This window comes from Salminus brasiliensis, chromosome 2 (genome assembly GCF_030463535.1).
Source record: "Salminus brasiliensis chromosome 2, fSalBra1.hap2, whole genome shotgun sequence".
NCBI classification, from domain to species: Eukaryota; Metazoa; Chordata; class Actinopteri; order Characiformes; family Bryconidae; genus Salminus; species Salminus brasiliensis.
Window position 1 is genome coordinate 24,051,428 of NC_132879.1, and position 19,745 is coordinate 24,071,172.

Genomic DNA, 19,745 nt, shown 5'->3' on the forward strand with positions numbered 1-19,745 from the left:
GGGGAACATACTGTTGAGAGTCTTGCCCAAGGACTCTTGGACTCTTATTAGTGTAGGGTGGGGTGCTTGTCCGACCAGGGAATCTAACTCTAGGTTGCCATGCGGAAAGTGGTGCTGTTATCCACTACGCTACACTACAACCACTGAAATAATTCACTGTGTTAAAAGTGTGTGGAGAGCAGAAGATATTCCAAAAACCTGTGTAGGGCAGTAAGACCCCAAGTGCAGGACTAAGAACCACTGCGTTTGTATGTGGGCATGTTAATTAAGAGTAATAATGTTTTAAGCAGTTTTGCACAGCTCGGGATCATGGGCCGGGCTAAAGACATTAACATTTTCAGCATTTTTTCTGACACTCTCACCCATTTTGAATCCCGCTACACAGGTAGCTTTAGGGGTCTTGCCCAACTATTAGGTGTAGCGTACTATTAGGTGTCTGCCATAAAAAGTGGTGTTGTTATCCACTATGCTAGGGCATGTTAGTGTTTAAGTGCGAGAACAGCTAGATAATACAAGGACTATGTTCTTCAGAACTCTGTCAGATCTTGATCAAGACACATAAATAGAAAACATGCAACACCTAGACACGTAATCTGAAAGGACGTTTCGCTTCTCAGAAGTGTAATAACAATGTAATGGAGCAAAACATCCAGACAAAATGATCACACTGAAACAAAGACTGTAAGAGCAAACACAACCCAGCTTAGGGCGATCTGGGGAGTTTCTGAGATTCAGAGTGAAGAAATGAATGAATATCATCTCAATATCTCAGTCATAACCACTGCAGAACATGACCTACACTCACTACAGTCCTTTATTTCCTATTTTCCTGGCACAATTCGGGCCTGTTAATAATCGCTGCTAACCATGTGCATCCCTTTATAGCCACCAATTACCCATTTATCTTCTATGGGTAATGGCTACTTTCAGCACGATAATGTGCCATAAAGCAAACGTCCCCTTAAACCGGTTTCATGAACATGACAATGAGTTCAATATTCTTCAGGGGTCTTTCCAGTCCATCATGAAAGTGCTTCTGGCATATCTGCAGGACTTGCATGATGCACTCATGTCAACATGGAAGCTCTTGTGGAAGAAAGGCTTTTTTGAGAGCAAAATGAGGTCCTACCTAGTATTAGTAGCTAGCTACAGTGTTCACATAATGTTGCACATTAAGTGTAATAAACTTTTTTAAACAAAAAGTAGATAAGATAAGATAAGATAAGATAAGATAAGATAGTCCTTTATTAGTCCCGCAGTGGGGAAATTCACAGTGTAACAGCAGAAAGGGATAGCAGGACACTCAGTTACAAAAATTTAGATAAATAAATAATTTACACTATATACACACAATATAGATAAGAATTAAAAAAGCAATAAACAATATTATTTACAGTAAAAGACTCTTAATTGCACATGGGGGTGGGATATTGCACATAGTATTCCCTGAACATGAACATGTGTGATGTATGTATGATGTATAAGTGGTATAAATGACATAAATAGTGGAGCTGTCGCTCATATTTTTAATATTAGCTAAAACACTTTAATTTTGAAGTCCCAGCTCAGTCGACGACTCGTCGAGTTGCTCGCTTCACTCTATCCGTTTCAGTGGTCCTTGCAAGATGGCGGACGGCGATTCTTGGGGTGAGAAATTCACACACGTCTCAAAACCTTTCTTCACACACCCACGGAGGACCCGAGTCGCCAAAAAGTAAAGGTGTGCTCTACCTAAGTGCTGTACCGATCGACCAAACGTTGTGTTGTGTGTTGTAGACGCTGACAGCTTCGAGCCCGACGAGCCCATCCAAAAGGCGGCAGGTCATGACAAATGGGAGGGCGAGGATGAGGATGAAGATGTGAAAGTTAGTAACTCCCCGCTGTTGATCTTCCCTTTCCCCAAATCAGGCGGCTTCCCTTTCCTCTGAGCTCAGCTTTGTTCAACGCGGATTGACAGCCAGTAAACATGGACACCAGTCTGAACTCTTGTTTTATGGCGCTTAGCGGCGTTAGCGAGGCAGCTAAGCTAACCTAGCGAGCGAGCTAGTGCAGCCTGTTAGCTCGGCTGAAGCTGATCAGCTAACCGTTACCAGGAGGATGTGGGAGCTGAGCGGTTGCTGTTCTCACCGGAGGAAGACGTTGGATTAGACGTTTGCATTGTTACTAGCTAACGACGTGAGCTGTTAACCGTCCAATACGTTTTCAACAAGTAAATCCATCCGTTTATTACAATTATGACTTATTTATAGCTCTGTTATCAGTGCCATTATTAGCATGCCTTAATTAAAGGTAAAGGTGCACGTATTTGTCACTGTACAGAGAAGTGTGTCCTCCGCGTTTAACCCATCTGTGGTAGTGAACACACACTCACACACACACACACACACACACATACACACACACACACACACACACACACACACACATACACAAACACTCACACATACACACACACTCACACACACAAACACACATACACAAACACTCACACACACACACACATACACAAACACTCACACACACACATACACACACACTCACACACACACTCACACACACACACACACACATACACAAACACTCACACACACACACACACACACAAACACTCACACACACACACACATACACAAACACTCACACACACAAACACTCACACACACACACTCACACACACACACACTAGTGAACTAGGGGCAGTGAGTACACGGTGGGCAGTCAACTCCAGCGCCCGGGTAACGGGCATTATGTCAACATCTGAAGTAAAAACTAGTGCTACATTGGTAATAAAGAGTAATAATAATCACTGGAAATATAATAATAACGTTTAATATTTAAAGGCAGGTAATAGTCGTTCACTAGCTAATAGTAGTGTGTAAACACAGGTCTCGAAATAGGCTAATGTGTGCTTTCTGAATCAAGTCATCAAACTATTTCTGCAGGTAAATGTTTTTTTTTAGTTTTAATAAAAGCTTTAGCCTTTTTTTTTGTTTTGTTTTAGCCTTCGCTGATGGACATTTCCATTCATTTAGTTAAATTAGCTGTTTCTCATTAAGACATAAACATCTCCACTCTCTGCCCATTCAGGATAACTGGGACGATGAAGAAGAGGAAGAAGATAAGGCAACCGAAACAAAAGCAGGTGAACTAAAGCTTTAGATTAATATTTTGAAATGATTTCTACTTTAACTGGTTTACATTTGCGATAATGTTGTTATTCCATCACAGAGACAAAGTCTACAGAAAAGAAAAAACTTAGTGATAAAATTAAAGAGAAAGAAAGTTTACAAAGGAAAAAACAAGAGGAGCTTCTAAAGCGGGTGAGTGACAAACAACTTTTTTATTTTTAGACTTTTAGATATTTTTACAGTTGTTTTTTTTTTTTTCCTTGCTTGCATTTACATTTTTTAACCCAGTTTCACCCCATTGTTTTAGCCATTCTTAATTTCCACCCATAAGTTAGGGCCCCTATCACATGATGCAATCAATGCTGGATACCTACTCAGAGAAAGTGAGGCTAGTTACTGGCCATGATCAATAAGCAAGCTTGTGTGTGCTAGCAATTTTCCGGCAGTTTGTCAGGTTTCCCAGTAGTAGTCCAATGCTGGTGAAACAGTAAATATACAAACCACATAAAGAGAGCAGGTTGTTGTAGAATATCTTCAGATGTCAGGAATTGAAAATGAATGTGAATGTTATATAACTATAATAACCAACGTTAGCTATATTCCCTTCAAAATCATGCCGTCACAGCACATAATCACCTGATTTAAATAGTTGAAGCAGAATTCTTGACGTGACCCCTGATTCACACCTATAGGTCTTTGCTCTAGTCCGAATCAGTTAAAGAGTTTGTATGGGGCGTTTTCCCCTTGGTTTGATTTTTCACTATGAAAAAAAAAAAAAAGTAAAAGCACCAAAATGCATCACAACAAATCACGTGAAAACATTCTCCCTGCTTATTGGTCAGGCCAGTCTGGAGCGGGAGCAAGAAATTAAGTACAAGAAGCAGCTCATGTGTTTTGGACTAGTTCATATTTCTGAGCAATTTTACATGGAGCAAGGGCAGATGGCGATTGTTCATAGCTGTAGTAATGAACTGCACAATATGCCAGATTAACCCCTTTTTGTTACAGTTAGAGGAATCAAATGACAGCACAGAACTCACACCAGAGGAGGAGTTAGCAGAAAAACTTAGAGTGAAGAAGCTTCAAGAGGATTCAGACTTGGAACTAGCAAAAGATGCATTTGGTGAGTACTTCATCATGGCAGCATAGTAACTGCTCGCCTTATTACTTCAATTATGTCATTTGGAAGATGTGCAAACACTTGTTATGCACCTTCTTTATCTACGTTTGAGCATTTTATGTTTAAGCCTTTGAGAATAATGTTTTTTTGTTTATTCTCCCTATTAGGTGTTGTCTCAAATAATGTAACAGGAATTGATGCCATGAGCCCTTCCTCAAAAGATGACTTCACAGAGTTTGAGCGTTTGCTGAAAGACAAAATAACATCATATGAGAAGTCAATACACTACTCCAGCTTTTTAGAGTCACTGTTCAGAGACCTGTGTCTTTCGTGTGAGTATTGATTGCATGTAATATATATGTGATTACTGTGCATTAATCTTTTGAACCATGGGTTCATTTATATTATTATGTATTAGGTTAAGCATATATTGTGTGTAACACAGTTATGAGTGTGACCAAATGAAGTGTAGGCCTACATACAGGGTTTAAGGGAGTTAAGCTAAGGTGACGTACGTGTGTGTGTGTGTGTGTGTGTGTGTGTGTGTGTGTGTGTGTGTGTGTGTGTGTGTAACATTTGTGATTTGTGTTACAGTGGAGGTTGAGGACCTTAAGAAAATTAACAACTCACTCACTGTGTTACTCAGTGAGAAGCAGAGACAAGAAAAGGTAAGCATGGCATAAATGGACTATGCCACTGGCTTTCTGTAAATGACTTGTTTATAAAACTGCAGACAGTGTCGTCTGTTAGTAATTGGATGAAGTGTTTTGGCTCTGCACTGGTAAAGTGGAATGAAACGATTGTATTAAACTGCAGATTGGCCGTTTTAATTGGAGTGTGTTTATATTTACACTGAGTGAAAGTAGCCCTTTAATACAGTCCTTTATCTCAGGCAACTGTAAATAATTGTCTCTTCGGCTCTTTGCCATGTTGGTGATATCTCTCTAGATAAGGAATAATCAGGTCTGCCTAATTTAAAAAAGAAATGCAGTTTTATGAAACAGCTAACAAAGGTTTGCACACAAGCAACTAGATTGTTTCAGGTTAGCTCAAATTTAGAATATCAGGAGTCTGTGGATCAACTGTTTTATTTGCAGTTTGAGCCATATACAGATATAAAATTGTATAATTATTCACATCATTCAAAATTCACATCATTACGAATGATTAATACAAATTACTTTAAAAGTAGCATTGGTTTAAGATGATACCACTGTTAATGTAATGTAACTTTTTGCTTGCACCCATATGGATTGTGCTATGTCCAGTAAAGCTGTAGTGCACGTGAGATGATAATAATATGTCCAGTGTATAAAATGGCTGTGATGACAAATGTGATGTGATGGAAATTAAAGAAAATATACTGCACTTTATTCTCTGCCATTGTTTCAGATGCAGTACGATTTGGAGAATTCCACTAGAACAGATTGGTTTCAAATTTAATGCCAGAGTTTAAATGATGTCCTCAGTTGTAGGAAAGTCAAACGTCACTAGACCTCCACTCCTTTGTTCAGGAATCTGAATCCTTGGTTTTTGATTGTTGTCTCCACAGCAAAATAAAGGAAAGAAGAAAAAGAAAGGAGTTTTACCAGGAGGCGGTTTAAAAGCCAAGATGAAGGATGACCTTGCTGACTATGGCGAGTTTGATGGAGGTTATGTACAAGATTATGAGGACTTCATGTGACCCCGGCTAAATGACCCATCACGTTCCTTGATTGCTGAAACCACACACCTTTTACAGCATGACCTCTCCCTACAGCCAGACCCACTTCCAGAGCCATGCTAGAAAAATGAACGTCATCCCATGTAACGCACGCTAGCCTAAGCTTAAGTGGTTTATGCTGAGAAAGATTTACTAGGCGGTTTGTTTCTCTGGTTTATATTGACTGTAGGTCAGTCCAGCGTTTGCTGGAGATCACAGTGATAGTGCGATAATGTCCTTTTAAACATCATGGCCAGCAAGCTGACATGAAACTGACAGATGTGAACCAGCAGCTTCACTTGCAATTCTTAAAAAAAAAAAAAAAAGAATTAACAGTATTACTGTTTGAAACTGCTACTACTTGGAAATAAATATGACGTTCTATGCAAATTTCATAAAATGTCTGTCATGTATTTTGATTACGTACGGGCTAGCGTTTCTGAGAAAGTTGCCCTCGCATTGTTACAAGACCAAGCATCAGGCTGCTCTCTGCTCTTGCTAATTAAGGCAAATCATAACGATAGTGATTGCCATTAAAAGCAGTCACATGCTTGTTGAAGCTGTGTGCACAATCGGTTTCATTTTCCTATTCCTAAGTGATAGTGTATTGATTTCTTTAGACGCATTGAACCTGACGTGTTGAGTCTAGTGTACTGAATCCAATAAGTGTATCTCCCCCTGCAGAGGCAGAGGAGTCGAGAAATGCATTCCATGTAAATCACCAAACTTGAAATAAGGAGCTATAATTTGCAGCACATTTACAATTTCCCATGCTGTAAAGTGCAGTTCAGTTTTGCAAAATAGTTCAAGAGTTTGTGAACCTCAGTTTTAACAAGTTTTCCTTCTGCTCAAGTGTTACTCATTTGATCACAACCAGGCTAGTGGGGATGATATGTTACGGAAAAATCTAAGATTGTTAGTATGGATGCTCTACAAAGGATCAAGAGTCTAATATGTATTCAGGTGGTGCTTTGAGTTTGCATTTTCTAAAGTAAGCAGATCTGCTTTATGGAGCTTTAACGTAAGCAAAGCAAATAATAGAATTCTGCAGTGTTTTATAAATATCTAATTTAATAAAAGTCCTCAAAAAGTAAACCATTGTCCTCTCTTCAGTGCATTTTACAGTCCAGAAAGTGAGTGTTGCTGGACATTTATTGCAGTACAACTGTCGCAGTTTTATGCTCTTACAAATAAAGGTGTTTCATGAGTGATGCCATAGAAGTTTGTAATAGAGATGTGTGAGTGTAAAGAACCTTTAAAAGATCTAAAGCAGTTTCTTAACTCTGGTTCTGGAGGCACCCTTAGTGGTCTTCATGCTTAAACATACCCCCCTGCAACTTGTTAATAAGCTGATTAGTTGAATCTGGTGTCATAGGACCAGGATTTGAGAAACACAGGTGGGTTCACAGAGCTCTACTACATGGTTCCTTATGAAACTATAAGTGGCTTTTCTGTGGCACTGCTCTAAGAATTCTTTGAAGCACATATTTTAGAAGAATGTACTTGGTGGGTGATTAAACATGAATGTATGCAGTATAAATTTGCAATATCGTTTTATCACAAGACATATGCAGTGTGTCTGAGATAAACTCAACACTGGTCAAGGTGTTGACCTTCAAGACACCTGTGTCAGTTGCGAGGGAAAGGAGTTTTATTACAGCCATGCTGACTTACGAAAAGGCACACTTACACACGCTTCTCAGATAACCTGCCAATGTCCTAATCTTGTCCTTGTTAAAGGAGGGTGATAATCTTGATCGTTCACTGAATTGCCCTTCTCTACTGGTCATGTGACTTGACATGACAAAGGGTCTAGTCTTCTCCCTTCGATCCAACTTATCTAAAAGTGCGCAAAAGGAAGAATTGGTTTTCAAGAACAAAAAAGCACAACAGAGATCGTAAAGATAAGCCTTGGGGGATAATTAACAGTAAGCGCTTACTGTAATACTCCATCGTCTATTGGCTGTTGGGGGGGTGGAGGTTTCGCAAGTGTGACTTTCTTAGATGTGGGGCGCTTTATATAAAAGCAGGTGATGGTTCAGGCCACCTCATGTCATCAGTCTTAAGATGGGTTTGTGTGTGTTGTGGATTTCTGTGCTGGTGTGGGCAGCAATGAAGGTGGAGATGGCCAGTTTGGAGAGCAATAGCCCTGGACTTCAGCAGGGTCTCCAAGCCTTACACTGTCCACCCTGCGAGCGCATCCACTGCTCGCCCCGCAGATCGCTGAAGCTCCAGTGTAAAGGTGGTGTCACCACAGGCGTGTGTGGCTGCTGCCCCGCGTGTGCCAAACAAGCTGGAGAGAGCTGTGGAGGAACATGGGATTACCTGGGCAAGTGTGATGAAGGACTGGTGTGTGTGTACCAGGACCCCAGCGACAGCAAGCCAGAAGAAGAACGCAAAGGCATCTGCAAGTCAGGTAGCAAATCTGCACTTCAGAGTGATGAGCATAGTGTAGCACCAGGGCAGATATGCAGTAACAGATGGGCAACAAAATCTACAAACCCTACAAAGGTCATGGTGAATGCATCTAATTCAATGGCAAATGAGTGCTGATACAAAGTAAGCCTACCTAACTGGCAAGTCCAGCTTTTCTGAGCATATCGTGTGTATAATCAGTACTTGAAGAACTTATAGACCAACTTATGATTTTGTTTCAAAGAGCTTCTTCGTAATTGGATATAACACACAAGGTCTGGTGAGTCAGACATGGTCTTCTATCAAGCTCCACTAATCTGAAATTGATCAAATACACATCTATGCAATAAGCAACTATATATATATATATATATATATATATATATATATATATATATATATAGCCTTGGAATGTTCTAGAACAGAGGACTCACAGCATGAACATGCTCCTGAAAGAAGTGCAGGAATTGCATGATGCAATCATGTCAACATGGATCCGAATCTTAACAGAATATTTCCAACAATCAATGCCATGAAGAACTAATGCTGTTACTTTGAGGCCCTACCTAATATTAGTACGGTGTTCAGTATGTTAATTATGGTACTACATTAGCCTAGTTATTTTCATTAGAGAATATGTCTGAGTTTGTTTGTTTAGAGACAAGTCAAAACAAGGATATTCACCATTTGACTTTGACAAAGATTAAGAAGCCATCAATGTGGCACTCGGGGAGCAGAAAGGTTGAAGGGCCTTGCTAAAGGGCTGTACAATGGCAGCTTGCTGAGTCCGGGTATCATTGTGATTGTCTGTTTGTTTGTTTTTTTAAAACTTGTATCTGAGATATTTTGTGATATGTTGAGGAGTTGCTGTTTGTGTGTTCATACAGTACTTGAAGTTCTCGAAAAAGATACCTGTCGTCCAGACTGCACATGGGAATTCTGTCAGGCGCACCCCAATGAAATATGCTCAGCCAGGTAACTGACTAGACTGGACACTGACTAGACTGACCATTCTATTAGTATTCATCCACCACTGCAAAATTTAATAATTATATATATATATATATATATATATATATATATATATATACACTTTTTTTTTGTAATGGTAGCTTTTATAACTTAATAAATGGAACTATACTGCCCTGTACCTGATACAACTGGCTAGCTATCAAAACTGTGTATGCTGGCATCATAGGTCAGTGGCTATAGAAAAGCGTGAGTGTGGAGGTTCCTGTCAGCACACCACCTGTTCCAGCTGTTTGGTTCTGAAGCGCCCGGCATGTCCTCAGGTCTGCGCTCCTACAGACCACGTCTGCCTCCATCGCTTCGGGAGGTGTGTGCACAGTCACCTAGAGCCACAGAAAGCTGCAGCCTGCCACCAGAACTTACAGGTGACTGAGCTTAAACCATATCTATGTTCATATATATATATAAGTGGCTTATTATATAAGTTATTGTTTAATGTATTAATGTATTGTTATAAATGATCAATTTCAGTGTTTTTTCTTTTTATTTTGCTCATTTTATTTTATCCAACAGAGCAACACTGAGGGATACTTTGTATGTTTGGCCCCCATTTGTCCAGATGCAGCAAACTGATTCATCTTTGAAATAACAACTCCTAGGACAAGGATCCAAGCTTAAAATGTAGCACTTTAAAGCAGCTATTTTTGATACATGTATTGTTGTACCCTTTTAGTACTTGCTATATGAAAAGGGAAGTATGTACAGTTGAAAAAATGTTTTGTTTTTTTTTATTAAATGATTTCTTCATAAATGAATCCTGATCTGATTTTTACATTTATTTATAATTATTTAACACATCCATTCTTTAGCATATTACAAAACAACATAACATTAAACAAAAGACTCTAAGACTCTATCTATTTTGTACAGGCTGAAAAGTGGGCAGGGTGCGTGTTTAATGATTCAAGTGTAAACTATTTTCTAGGTAATTCATCAATATTTTACTTAATTTTATTGCATCTACTTAAATTTGATCAACTGAAATCTCAACTCCATTAACAGAACGACAACTGCATTTACCTTTCCGTTTTCAGTTACTTCAAGGTAAATGGAATTGGCTTATTAGTTCTTAGTGATTGCTTACATGACAGAATTTCAAATGATCGAAAGCTTTTAATACATATATTTTAGTCATTAAAGTACATGAACACACAACTGTTCTGTGAAGCAATTTATAAATAAATTGTATTACTATTCATCACTGACTTCAGTGTTCTAAGTTTCCTTATTTAGAGATGTAGAGAACCACACAGAGTGTGTGAACCACGTGAATAGGACCCAGGCTAAAGTGTAGGATATTTATGGGACTACTTTATATAATTTAAGCGTTTAATACATGGTATAAAAAAACAACAGTTAAATATAGCACTGCAGTCATGCAAAAATTTGTCTCTCCAAAACGAAAAATTTACAGAAAAAAAAACCTTCTGAGCTTTCAAGTCAAGAAAAAAAAATGATTCCAAGTAAATTTTGACCATTCCTATTGATCCATTTATCATGACATTTTGACTCAATGTAAAGAACATATTAGAAAATGTCAAAAAGGGGGAAAAATGAGATTAATCTGCACAGTTGAGAGAAAATTCAATATGAAACTTTTAGGATTAATGGATTTATACATTAATATCTCGTGTTGTTTTTCATTAATTTGATAATGTCTTATTTAACAAACACCCAAGTCCATACTTTGGTATATTCCCTCATCAGTAATAACCAAAGCCATATGCCTTCTGTAGTTGTTCGTCAATTAGGTCTACAGGTCAGAATGTATTTTGTTAGCTTTCAAACGCGATACAATTATTTCTACTAATTGTTTCAGTATTAATATCTGATTATCAAAACATGAGCTAGTAATTATTTCTGTGACAATGACAACTGTTTTTTTTTTTTTTTTTTTCAGTTGCACAGTCAACTGGTTAGATTTTGTGTATCGGACACACTGTTGTGCCTTTCTTTGATCTTGTGACAAAACTCTACTTGTGTATGCTTCAGTTCTCGGTGGGACTGATAAGGTCAGATAGTAGGCTCCACAAAGCGACCCCTGAGAGAAAGAGAGGCGCCCACCTGAGACGTTCTCTTATACTGAGTGCTTTGTTACTGAATAACAGAGGGTTTATGGACCTGCAATAAGACATTCATCAATGAGCCAAAAAAAAAAAAAAGTGTAGACTTACAATAGCACATTCTGTTCACCTTCCTTTTGATGTCTGGGTTATACCACGATTCATGAAGAGAGGAAATGGTTAATTCTGATAAATCTCAGAAGACTTTTATGGGTTTATGAGGTGTAAAAAAAAAGAATTAAATAAATAAATTATATATATAAATAAATCAGGGTACGTCTCATATTGGCAAACATCAGAACTTCTCCCAGTTAAATAATAATAATAATAATAGGTAATTAATATTGTTTAATCAGCCCACAGAGTGCTAAGTTAAACAAAGTGGTTTAATTTGTCTGTATCTGTAGAGCTATGTATAAGCATGCTCTGGTGACCGCAGTCTGTTTCTGGTAGATGTTTGCTGAGGAAATTTTAAGAGTTTCTTTTAAAAAAAAAAAAAAAAAAAACATTGCACACTACCGTACCACTATAACAATGCAAGTGGATTTAAGATGTGTATGAGTGAGGCTGTGGTACCAGACATCAAAGCTTTCCTTGCATTGTTATCAGCTACTATCACCTCTGTATATGGCCGCAGTTCTCGATAACAATGGATCCAAGACAAAACTTGCTACCATAAAACTGAAAAAAAAAAAAAAATCAAAGACACAAATATTAGTTTTGCACATGAAGTTAGGAAACGTGCTGCAACGCATGAAAGATATGTGTTTATTGATTCAAGTGTAAACTATTTTGTAGGTCTATTCACAGAACAACCGGTCCATATTCATGGACACAATACATACCTTTAAGGTTACAACAGGAGACATTTGAACTGAGAATGATTATTATATGTAGTTATGTACCTGTTATATTCATAAAATAGCTTTGTTAAAATGTTGATATTCTTAACAGCGTGTCATTAATTAAACACTGAATGCCCAACATTTGTCACGTCACACTACTGTTTCAAGATGTTATTTTTGCTTTAAATTCAAACGTATCGATATTTCACTGATATTTCATTGCATAAGTACTAGAACGCCATTAAAAATAAACACCATTTGCATCAATACATCTGGGCTTACTAGTACTTAATGATAGCTGACACAGCATAATTGATTGATAATGAAATTGCCCAAGGTCTGCTTCAGGGCCATAAACGTACATCAGCACAAACGATGCAAATGCACCATGCTTGCACAAGACTTCTGAAGTTAAAGTAGATTTTTATACAGCTCCGACAGAACATGAGGGCTGCATTCAATAGACAAATTCTGGATGATTGTCCACCCTATAAACAGTAACGTGATCACGGTGGTCCACTAACATGATCCTAAGATTCAATAAAATAAGCAGCAAGTGGTTTTGACAATGTCCAAGCCAAAATCCAAGTACATTAATATTTTCTAAAAAAAAAGGCAAATAGGGCAAGATTTTTTTCCCTCATAATTTGGTTCTACACATGTAGAAAATAGGAGAAAAAAAATTTGACTATACATGCGCTACATGCCACAGTGTTACAAAAGCCCACAGCATATGCAGGTAGGCTTTCATCCCTACATTGATAAAAGTTGTCAGAAATAATTAGATGTTTCATCTTTTTAAAAAAATGCATAAGTCATCCAGTATTAAAAGCTACTTTCTATCATTAATTAAATGACTGGTGCCTGCAGTGTAAGTAGTACACACCAGGGGATGGAAGATAATGTTTAGCGATTCCTGAGAATTGTCTTTGTTGGCATTTGAACCACAGGAGAAGGCACTTTGGAAAGGAGGCAAATGTGATGCAAGTAGTTTGGATCACCGGAACATTCTATGCCAAAATGACTGGAAACTAGTAGAGTTTAAGGCACCAATGAATATGAGAAGCAGAAGATAGAGACCCATCATAATGGCAAAATGGTGTCTGACCAGCCATGATGTCCGCTGAGTCTGTCTGAAATCAAGAAAAGCAGAAGAAAGGCAGTCATTACCATATATATTTGTTTGACTTTAACTGGTGCATTTACTACTCTGACATCATTGATCAAATGAAATAATCCGTGGATCTCGACTACTTTGCCATTTATGATGCTCCAATTACATAACTAATAAAACAAAATGACATAACTATGAAAAGCGGCTGCACCAAAGTGAATAGAACAATTAGTTGTAAGTAGTGTTACTTAATATTTGACTACGCTTGTACCTACATTGTTTTAGCTATGACACGTATAGTACTGTGCAAAAGTATTCCTGAAACAAAACTATTCCCTTCCTGATTTCCTCTATTTTTGCATATTTGTCACATTTAAATGTTTCAGATAATTTAACTAATTTTAATATAAGAATAAAAACACAAAGTAAACACACAATGCAGGACTTAAAAGTCAGGACTTTGACTTGGCCACTCAAACCTTAAACAGTTCTTTCTGCTGCACAACTCATGTGCTTGAGCTTTAAGTCACAAACTGATGGGCAGGCATTCTCCTTTTAGGATGTTTTGAGTGAGCAGAATTCACAGTTCATCCAGGTCCTGACCATTATACTATCACCACCAGTTTTGATAAATGTTAAATGGTATAATGTCCTTATGGCAGAATACAGTGTTAACTTTATGCCAGATGTAACAGAACACACATCTTCCAAAAAAAAATCATCTTTGACTCATCAGTTCACAGCACATTCTTGGGGTTCATCTAGATGTTTTTGTGTTCTATTTAGTCAGAAACTGTAGTGCACCGACTGCACAATATGTCGTCTCATCATACACCACACACTTCCTTGATACAAAAGAAAAATTCACACTGTTATCTTTCTATGATGTATCTACCAGATGGAAAATCAGAGGCCATTGTTATTATGAAATGTTGCACCACTGACTTCTGGAGATATCGAACAAGAAATCTTGAATTTTTAATATTGTATAACAGAACAATAAAATATTTTAATTACATTTTCTTTCCAATATTGTGCAGCCCCAAGCAACAGTGCCATTTTTGCTTTTACTGTGGAATCCTGTATACAGAGTCAACTGAGGCAAGTGAGGTCTGCAGTTGGCGTGTCTGGGTTTTCTGAGACCTCTTGAATGAGTCATGTAAGGTGAAATTTTGGTAGGCTGTGTACTTATTGGAAGGTTCACCACTGTTCCAGGTTTTCTCCATTTGATGATAATGGCTCTGACTGTGATTAGCAAAGACTCTTTCCAGACTGGCAGAGTTCAATAACTTTGTTTTATATCTGTATTTGAATCAGTTTAGTATGTGGCATTGTGTCCTGCTTTTTGAGACTGTCTAGCTTACTTCACATTGCCAGACAGGTTCTATTTAAGTAATGTTTAGATTCAACAGGTCTGGCAGTAATCAAACCTGTCTGTGAGTAGTGAAGTAGTTTTTTTATTTTATTTTTATTTATTTATTTTTACAAATGGTACTTTTACTATACTGTGTGCACACAGCACTGCTGTAAATATCTATCTGAAGTGCATTAAATAATGTCTCTAAGTATTTTTTTGTGAACAACCTTGTCCATCAATGAGCAGAAATGAATTCTGTCTCACCTGGTTCTGTAACGTTTCTGAGAGTACACCAGCAAATACTTCACTCTTAGCAGGTCATTATTGGTGACCACAAAGTATTTCTCAGGCACATCCCCTCCCTCGCTGTTCCTTGCTCTCAAACGTTGACGGTCAAGGCTCTCTGAGTCTGCAATGTTTTTACAAAACTTTAAAGTAAATTCATCTCTCCAATTAAACCATTCATCAAACTGTTACAAGTATAACAAGTATATTAGTAACATTTAATTCTCAATGTTTAATTACTAAAAGCAGCCTCACAAATGCTATTCATGGGGAATAGCATTTGTGAACATTAATGATGAGGGTCATTTCTTTCCTAATGTGAGGTACATTACCTTTCTTCTTCACCTGACACTTCACATCTGGATGATCAATGATCTCACATAGGGCAATGCAGCTTAACAATGGCCCAAGGACACTCTCACGCCATCCATTTCCATGGGGACTATAAAGGATAGCCATGCTAAGGTCACTGGTAAGGTAAGTGCCTTCCCCAAACAGCGATGTCTGAAAGAAAAAAGAGAATATTACTTTAATAACTAATCACACCAACTGAGCTGCATTTAATACACTTCAGATATTCAAAACTATCATACAAACAAAGAAACAAAGACAAGCAGTGATAAAGAAATTAAACAACAAAATAACAGAGGTTGTAATCACTGTCTTCACACATATTATCTGATCTGTTGATAAGACACAGATCTACCACCAATTCCAGAGAGACTTTCCCAAAGCCATGGTTAACTATTCTATAAGGAAATAAAAAAAATTCTCTTCAGGTCTGCATATAGGATAATGGAACTGACCTTATTTAGATGGCAGTGTAAACCGTTGTGTATAATGGAATGGAAGTTCTCCAGTCGGCTACCATGGAATGCATAGATAACGTCCCGTCCTGCCCTCGTCTTCTCAAATTTGGAGTTCATTTGTTCACAGTACTCCAATTCAAAAAGAAAGTCTGGCACGGGAGAGGAGATCCCTGTGTTTTGCGTCAGTTGGCTGAGTCTGGCCCACTGACCATAAGATTTAGGAAAATGTAATGGAAGAAAAATACATTGTATTTAAAACACATTTAAAATACATTTAAAACATTGTATTTAAAACACTGTAAAGCAACATCACTATTTCACACAATTTCCAGACAATATCTATATGAAATCTATATCCATAATATCCAAACTCCAGTGGTACCTCTTCTTTTTGGATGGTTTTCACAGAAAAACTCTTGGAGGAGAGCGCCCAGTGCACTAGAGCCAGATGATGATCTCCCTCTCCAGATCCTAGGTGGACCAAGTCCCTTACACTTGGCAAAGAGCTCACATCTTTCTGCTGCAAGAGGAAACACAGGGCATAAGATATTGAACATGTATAATTAAAGGGTTTTTTAAGTTTATCTATGCTGGATATTTGTACCAAGTGTTGTTATACAAAACATATGATGCAGAACCTTTACCTTGTTTTGAGAAACCAAAAGGTCAGGCATGCCACAACGAAATTGTGAGCACAAAATTGTACCTTACATTGATAACCAAGAAGCGAGCAGTTTTCCTGCTTAGGTTTTAAAAGTCCCTGTGTTCTGACAGTAAAAAAATTAAAAGGGGAGTTCACCTTTTCACGTTTGAAACTGCCTACAAATGTCTTACACACCTAGATCTTTGATATCTTCACACCTCAGACAGTTTCTATATCAAATGCTTAGGCGATTAGTTAAAAGTCAAAAATGTTTATTTACAACAATATTAGTTACCTATTTTTTTTTTTTTTTTTTAAATGTTACTTAGGATCAACCTACCTCTAAAGATGTAAATCTGCCTCCTGCAAAGCTTCAGGCCATGAGAAAACTGAGAAAACAGAAGATACAGTTCCCAGTTTCAGACGAGGGATACCTGGTAATCCGTGGCCACAAAGTGATCCCTGTGGACACTCAATGTTTCGTTTTGTTGTTGTTGTTTTTGTATTAATACTTCATGATCAGTATCCACACCATATTCAGGGTTAGAGGAGCATTACGTATAGTTATTTTTTTGTGGAACGGAGTGGAGGACTTTCAATGGAGTATTTCCACAACCTATAACAGCGCACATCATGTTGGTAATGAGCGAACGGTCTACTGCTGTATGGCTGAAGCAACTTGCTTTCTGAACACGAAGAGAAGAATTAACTGGATTAGATGGGATCATGTACATCTTCTATTAATTTTAATGTTTTAAGAAAACTGAGGGTGACACATTAAGTATCGCTATATAAATAGTAAGAAACTTTACGATCAGATGCGAATAAAGTGAACTCCCCTTTCAAAATCAACTCTTTCCATATGATTAAGACCAGTACTGAATGACAAATTGAAAGCATGTCTGTGAGTGCTACTCCCAATCTCTGGTTAACAGCATACATCTTACCAGCTCTTCAAAATCCTTTATGTCTCCCCTCAGGTATCGGGTTGGGAACGGTCTCAGCACTGAGTCACGTTTGTAGCTCTGCACAGCAGCCACAAAAAGACTACAGCGCAAATCTGCAGCCACAGGGTCAAGATGGAGACAGGAGCGGACCAGCTCTCTGACTGTGGCTGGTGGTAGAGGCGGCTGCATTCCCAACACTAGGACTGAAGTAGACAGATGATGTGTGTAATACAGCGACGTGGAGAATGCATAAACAACAATTTCATAACAGGCTTTTCCAGTAAAGTGTAACGTGAGAACAGTTAGCAAGCTTATACTATGTTTCAACAGAGGCTGATAAATGCACTAGTTAACGTGAGCTCAGATGACAGATATAGCTAGTTAGTTAGTTAGTTAGTTAGTTACTCTCTCGTAAATCTGGATGTAATGCCAGCTTTGTTAATCTCCTGAGGTACTCCTGAGGTAGCTAGAGATAGCTATATCTATGCAAACAAAAACTACTAACATTTAGCACTACTGTTACACTGACAGGGCTCTTAGCTATTACATTTATGAAGTTATCGTTGCAGCTATTGCTCGTATTTACAGAGCCCCCAAAGTATCAAAGTAATACAAAGATGTTTAGCTACAGACTAGCTAATGGTAGCCAGCTAAATCATCATCCGTCCCCTATAACGATATATGGCTATCTAGCTAGCGCTATTAATTCGAGGGAAAAGTTTATGTCTCTAAATATTATTTTTCTAACTCGTTACTACCCTACTGGCCCCGTACGTAGCTAGCTAGCTATATGTTAGCCACAACCTGAGATGGACGCTAGCTAATATCACTGCCCTGACTTTTAGCTTTAAACACTAAGAAAGCTAATCAGCCAAGTAGATAGCTAATGTAGCTAGCTAGCTAGCTAGCTAACAGTATAATCAACACTATCTAGCTATGCTAGTTCTGTCAGGTAAGCTCACGTTAAGTACATTTGTAATCACGTTAGCCAGAACACTTCCTCAGACCCCATCCTGCTATAGACGGAAGCTCTGCTAGCAAAAATAACCACTGTTGTTAGCTAGCTTCCTAGCAAGTTAGCTAGCTAGCGCTAGCCAAGCTAGCCTGCCAAGTGATAGCTAGCTGCTAACGTTAGCCAATACCAAGACATATGGTTACTTTGGACGAACAGTTGTTACTATCCAGTGTACCGATAACTTAGCACTACACAAACTAGCTAGCTAAATATCAAATAGGTTCGTGCGCTGTGCCAAGTCTGGCTGCAGAATCACCCAACTGAACTTAGCACTACCTGGCTGAAGTTCTGCAGCTCAACGTTTGCAGTCATCAGAGTATCTCTGTCCTGCTCCCCTCCGTCCGCTTCACTTCATCATGTGGGAGCAGCATAACCTTAACCTTCCACCAAGCTGCACCTGCCACGTTAGCCAGGCGTTGCTGAATCTCTGTGTGCAGCCAATGTCATGAAACCAGCGCACTGACTCTTCTGAAAGTCAGTCAGTTTCACTCGTTCCTATCACTGAGTAACCCTTACAGGTTTGTAGACACAGGCTCATCCAACGTTTCTTTTAAAATCAAGTTTAATTTCACTGACAAAATTGGATATATATATATATATATATATATATATATATATATATATATATATATATATATATATATATATATATACACCTCAGATTCCTCAAACCTTTTTTACAACTGTCAGCAGGAGAAGACCCTTAGACCTTTAGGATGATGGGTGATGCACTGTGCTATGGTGCAGCAACACCTGTGCAAACATGACCTTCATCTTTCCTGCAGATGCATTTTGGAAACAAATTCTCTGACTTTCTGACTGATGAAGTTGAACTACAACATTTTGGTTGCAAAGAAAGAATAATAATTTCCCAGTGGCACAGGGTACATTTTACTGGTGGAGAGAAGAGTAAATTTAATTAAACACTAGCAAAGTCTGGAAGCACACTTCACAGCATTTGTAAAGAAGCTGAAGGTGAAAAGAGAATGGCTTCTTCTGTGGGATAATGATCCCAAATACTCCTCAAAATCCACAGTAGTTTACCTCAAGAGGAGCAAACTGAAGGTTTTGCCATGATCCTCATAGTCCTCTGACCAAAACATAATTTTGCCAAAATCTGTGAATAGACTTCCAAAAATGGCCCAAGGATCTCGCAGCTTTTGCAAGCAAGAATGGGCAGAAACTCTCCCAACCAAGAATTGAAAGAATTAAAAGAAGACTGCAGTACTTGCCAAAAGATTAAACAAAGATTTTTGCTTTAAAAAATAAAGAT

The 19,745-nt window shown here is 38.2% G+C and overlaps 3 protein-coding genes across 3 annotated transcripts; 2 read left to right on the forward strand and 1 right to left on the reverse strand.

Moving 5' to 3' along the window:
* Positions 1-1,586: 1,586 nt before the first annotated feature.
* eif3ja (eukaryotic translation initiation factor 3, subunit Ja) lies at positions 1,587-7,045 on the forward strand. The gene is made up of 8 exons (XM_072673697.1): positions 1,587-1,647; positions 1,777-1,865; positions 3,088-3,142; positions 3,229-3,320; positions 4,137-4,251; positions 4,416-4,580; positions 4,843-4,916; positions 5,801-7,045. The coding sequence occupies exons 1-8, from the start codon at positions 1,626-1,628 to the stop codon at positions 5,930-5,932; spliced, it is 744 nt and encodes a 247-aa protein (XP_072529798.1). The 5' UTR covers positions 1,587-1,625; the 3' UTR covers positions 5,933-7,045.
* A 1,017-nt stretch (positions 7,046-8,062) lies between these two features.
* On the forward strand, positions 8,063-9,967 carry LOC140549637 (cysteine-rich motor neuron 1 protein). Its single transcript, XM_072673388.1, has 4 exons — positions 8,063-8,366; positions 9,253-9,340; positions 9,564-9,759; positions 9,908-9,967. Exons 1-4 carry the CDS (start codon positions 8,063-8,065, stop codon positions 9,965-9,967), a joined length of 648 nt encoding a protein of 215 aa, XP_072529489.1.
* Positions 9,968-12,209: 2,242 nt separating this feature from the next.
* On the reverse strand, positions 12,210-18,961 carry parp16 (poly (ADP-ribose) polymerase family, member 16). The gene is made up of 7 exons (XM_072673698.1): positions 18,749-18,961; positions 17,458-17,660; positions 16,250-16,387; positions 15,865-16,071; positions 15,391-15,562; positions 15,038-15,182; positions 12,210-13,435 (listed from the first exon to the last, which is right to left on the reverse strand). The coding sequence occupies exons 2-7, from the start codon at positions 17,644-17,646 to the stop codon at positions 13,300-13,302; spliced, it is 987 nt and encodes a 328-aa protein (XP_072529799.1). The 5' UTR covers positions 17,647-17,660; positions 18,749-18,961; the 3' UTR covers positions 12,210-13,299.
* Between the last annotated feature and the right edge of the window lie 784 nt (positions 18,962-19,745).

What these genes read in the sequence shown, in the direction of transcription:
- LOC140549637 (XM_072673388.1), top strand. Translation starts at nt 8,063, where the DNA reads ATGAAGGTGGAGATGGCCAGTTTGGAGAGCAATAGCCCTGGACTTCAG. An exon ending in CAAAGGCATCTGCAAGTCAG is followed by an intron (nt 8,367 to 9,252) that starts GTAGCAAATCTG and finishes GTGTTCATACAG; the next exon opens with TACTTGAAGTTCTCGAAAAA. An exon ending in CCTGCCACCAGAACTTACAG is followed by an intron (nt 9,760 to 9,907) that starts GTGACTGAGCTT and finishes TTTATCCAACAG; the next exon opens with AGCAACACTGAGGGATACTT.
- parp16 (XM_072673698.1), bottom strand. Translation starts at nt 17,646, where the DNA reads ATGCAGCCGCCTCTACCACCAGCCACAGTCAGAGAGCTGGTCCGCTCC. An exon ending in AAACCATCCAAAAAGAAGAG is followed by an intron (nt 16,072 to 16,249) that starts GTACCACTGGAG and finishes TCTTATGGTCAG; the next exon opens with TGGGCCAGACTCAGCCAACT. An exon ending in CAGAAACGTTACAGAACCAG is followed by an intron (nt 13,436 to 15,037) that starts GTGAGACAGAAT and finishes TCTTGATTTCAG; the next exon opens with ACAGACTCAGCGGACATCAT.
- eif3ja (XM_072673697.1), top strand. Translation starts at nt 1,626, where the DNA reads ATGGCGGACGGCGATTCTTGGG. An exon ending in GGCGGACGGCGATTCTTGGG is followed by an intron (nt 1,648 to 1,776) that starts GTGAGAAATTCA and finishes TGTGTGTTGTAG; the next exon opens with ACGCTGACAGCTTCGAGCCC. An exon ending in ATGAGGATGAAGATGTGAAA is followed by an intron (nt 1,866 to 3,087) that starts GTTAGTAACTCC and finishes CTGCCCATTCAG; the next exon opens with GATAACTGGGACGATGAAGA.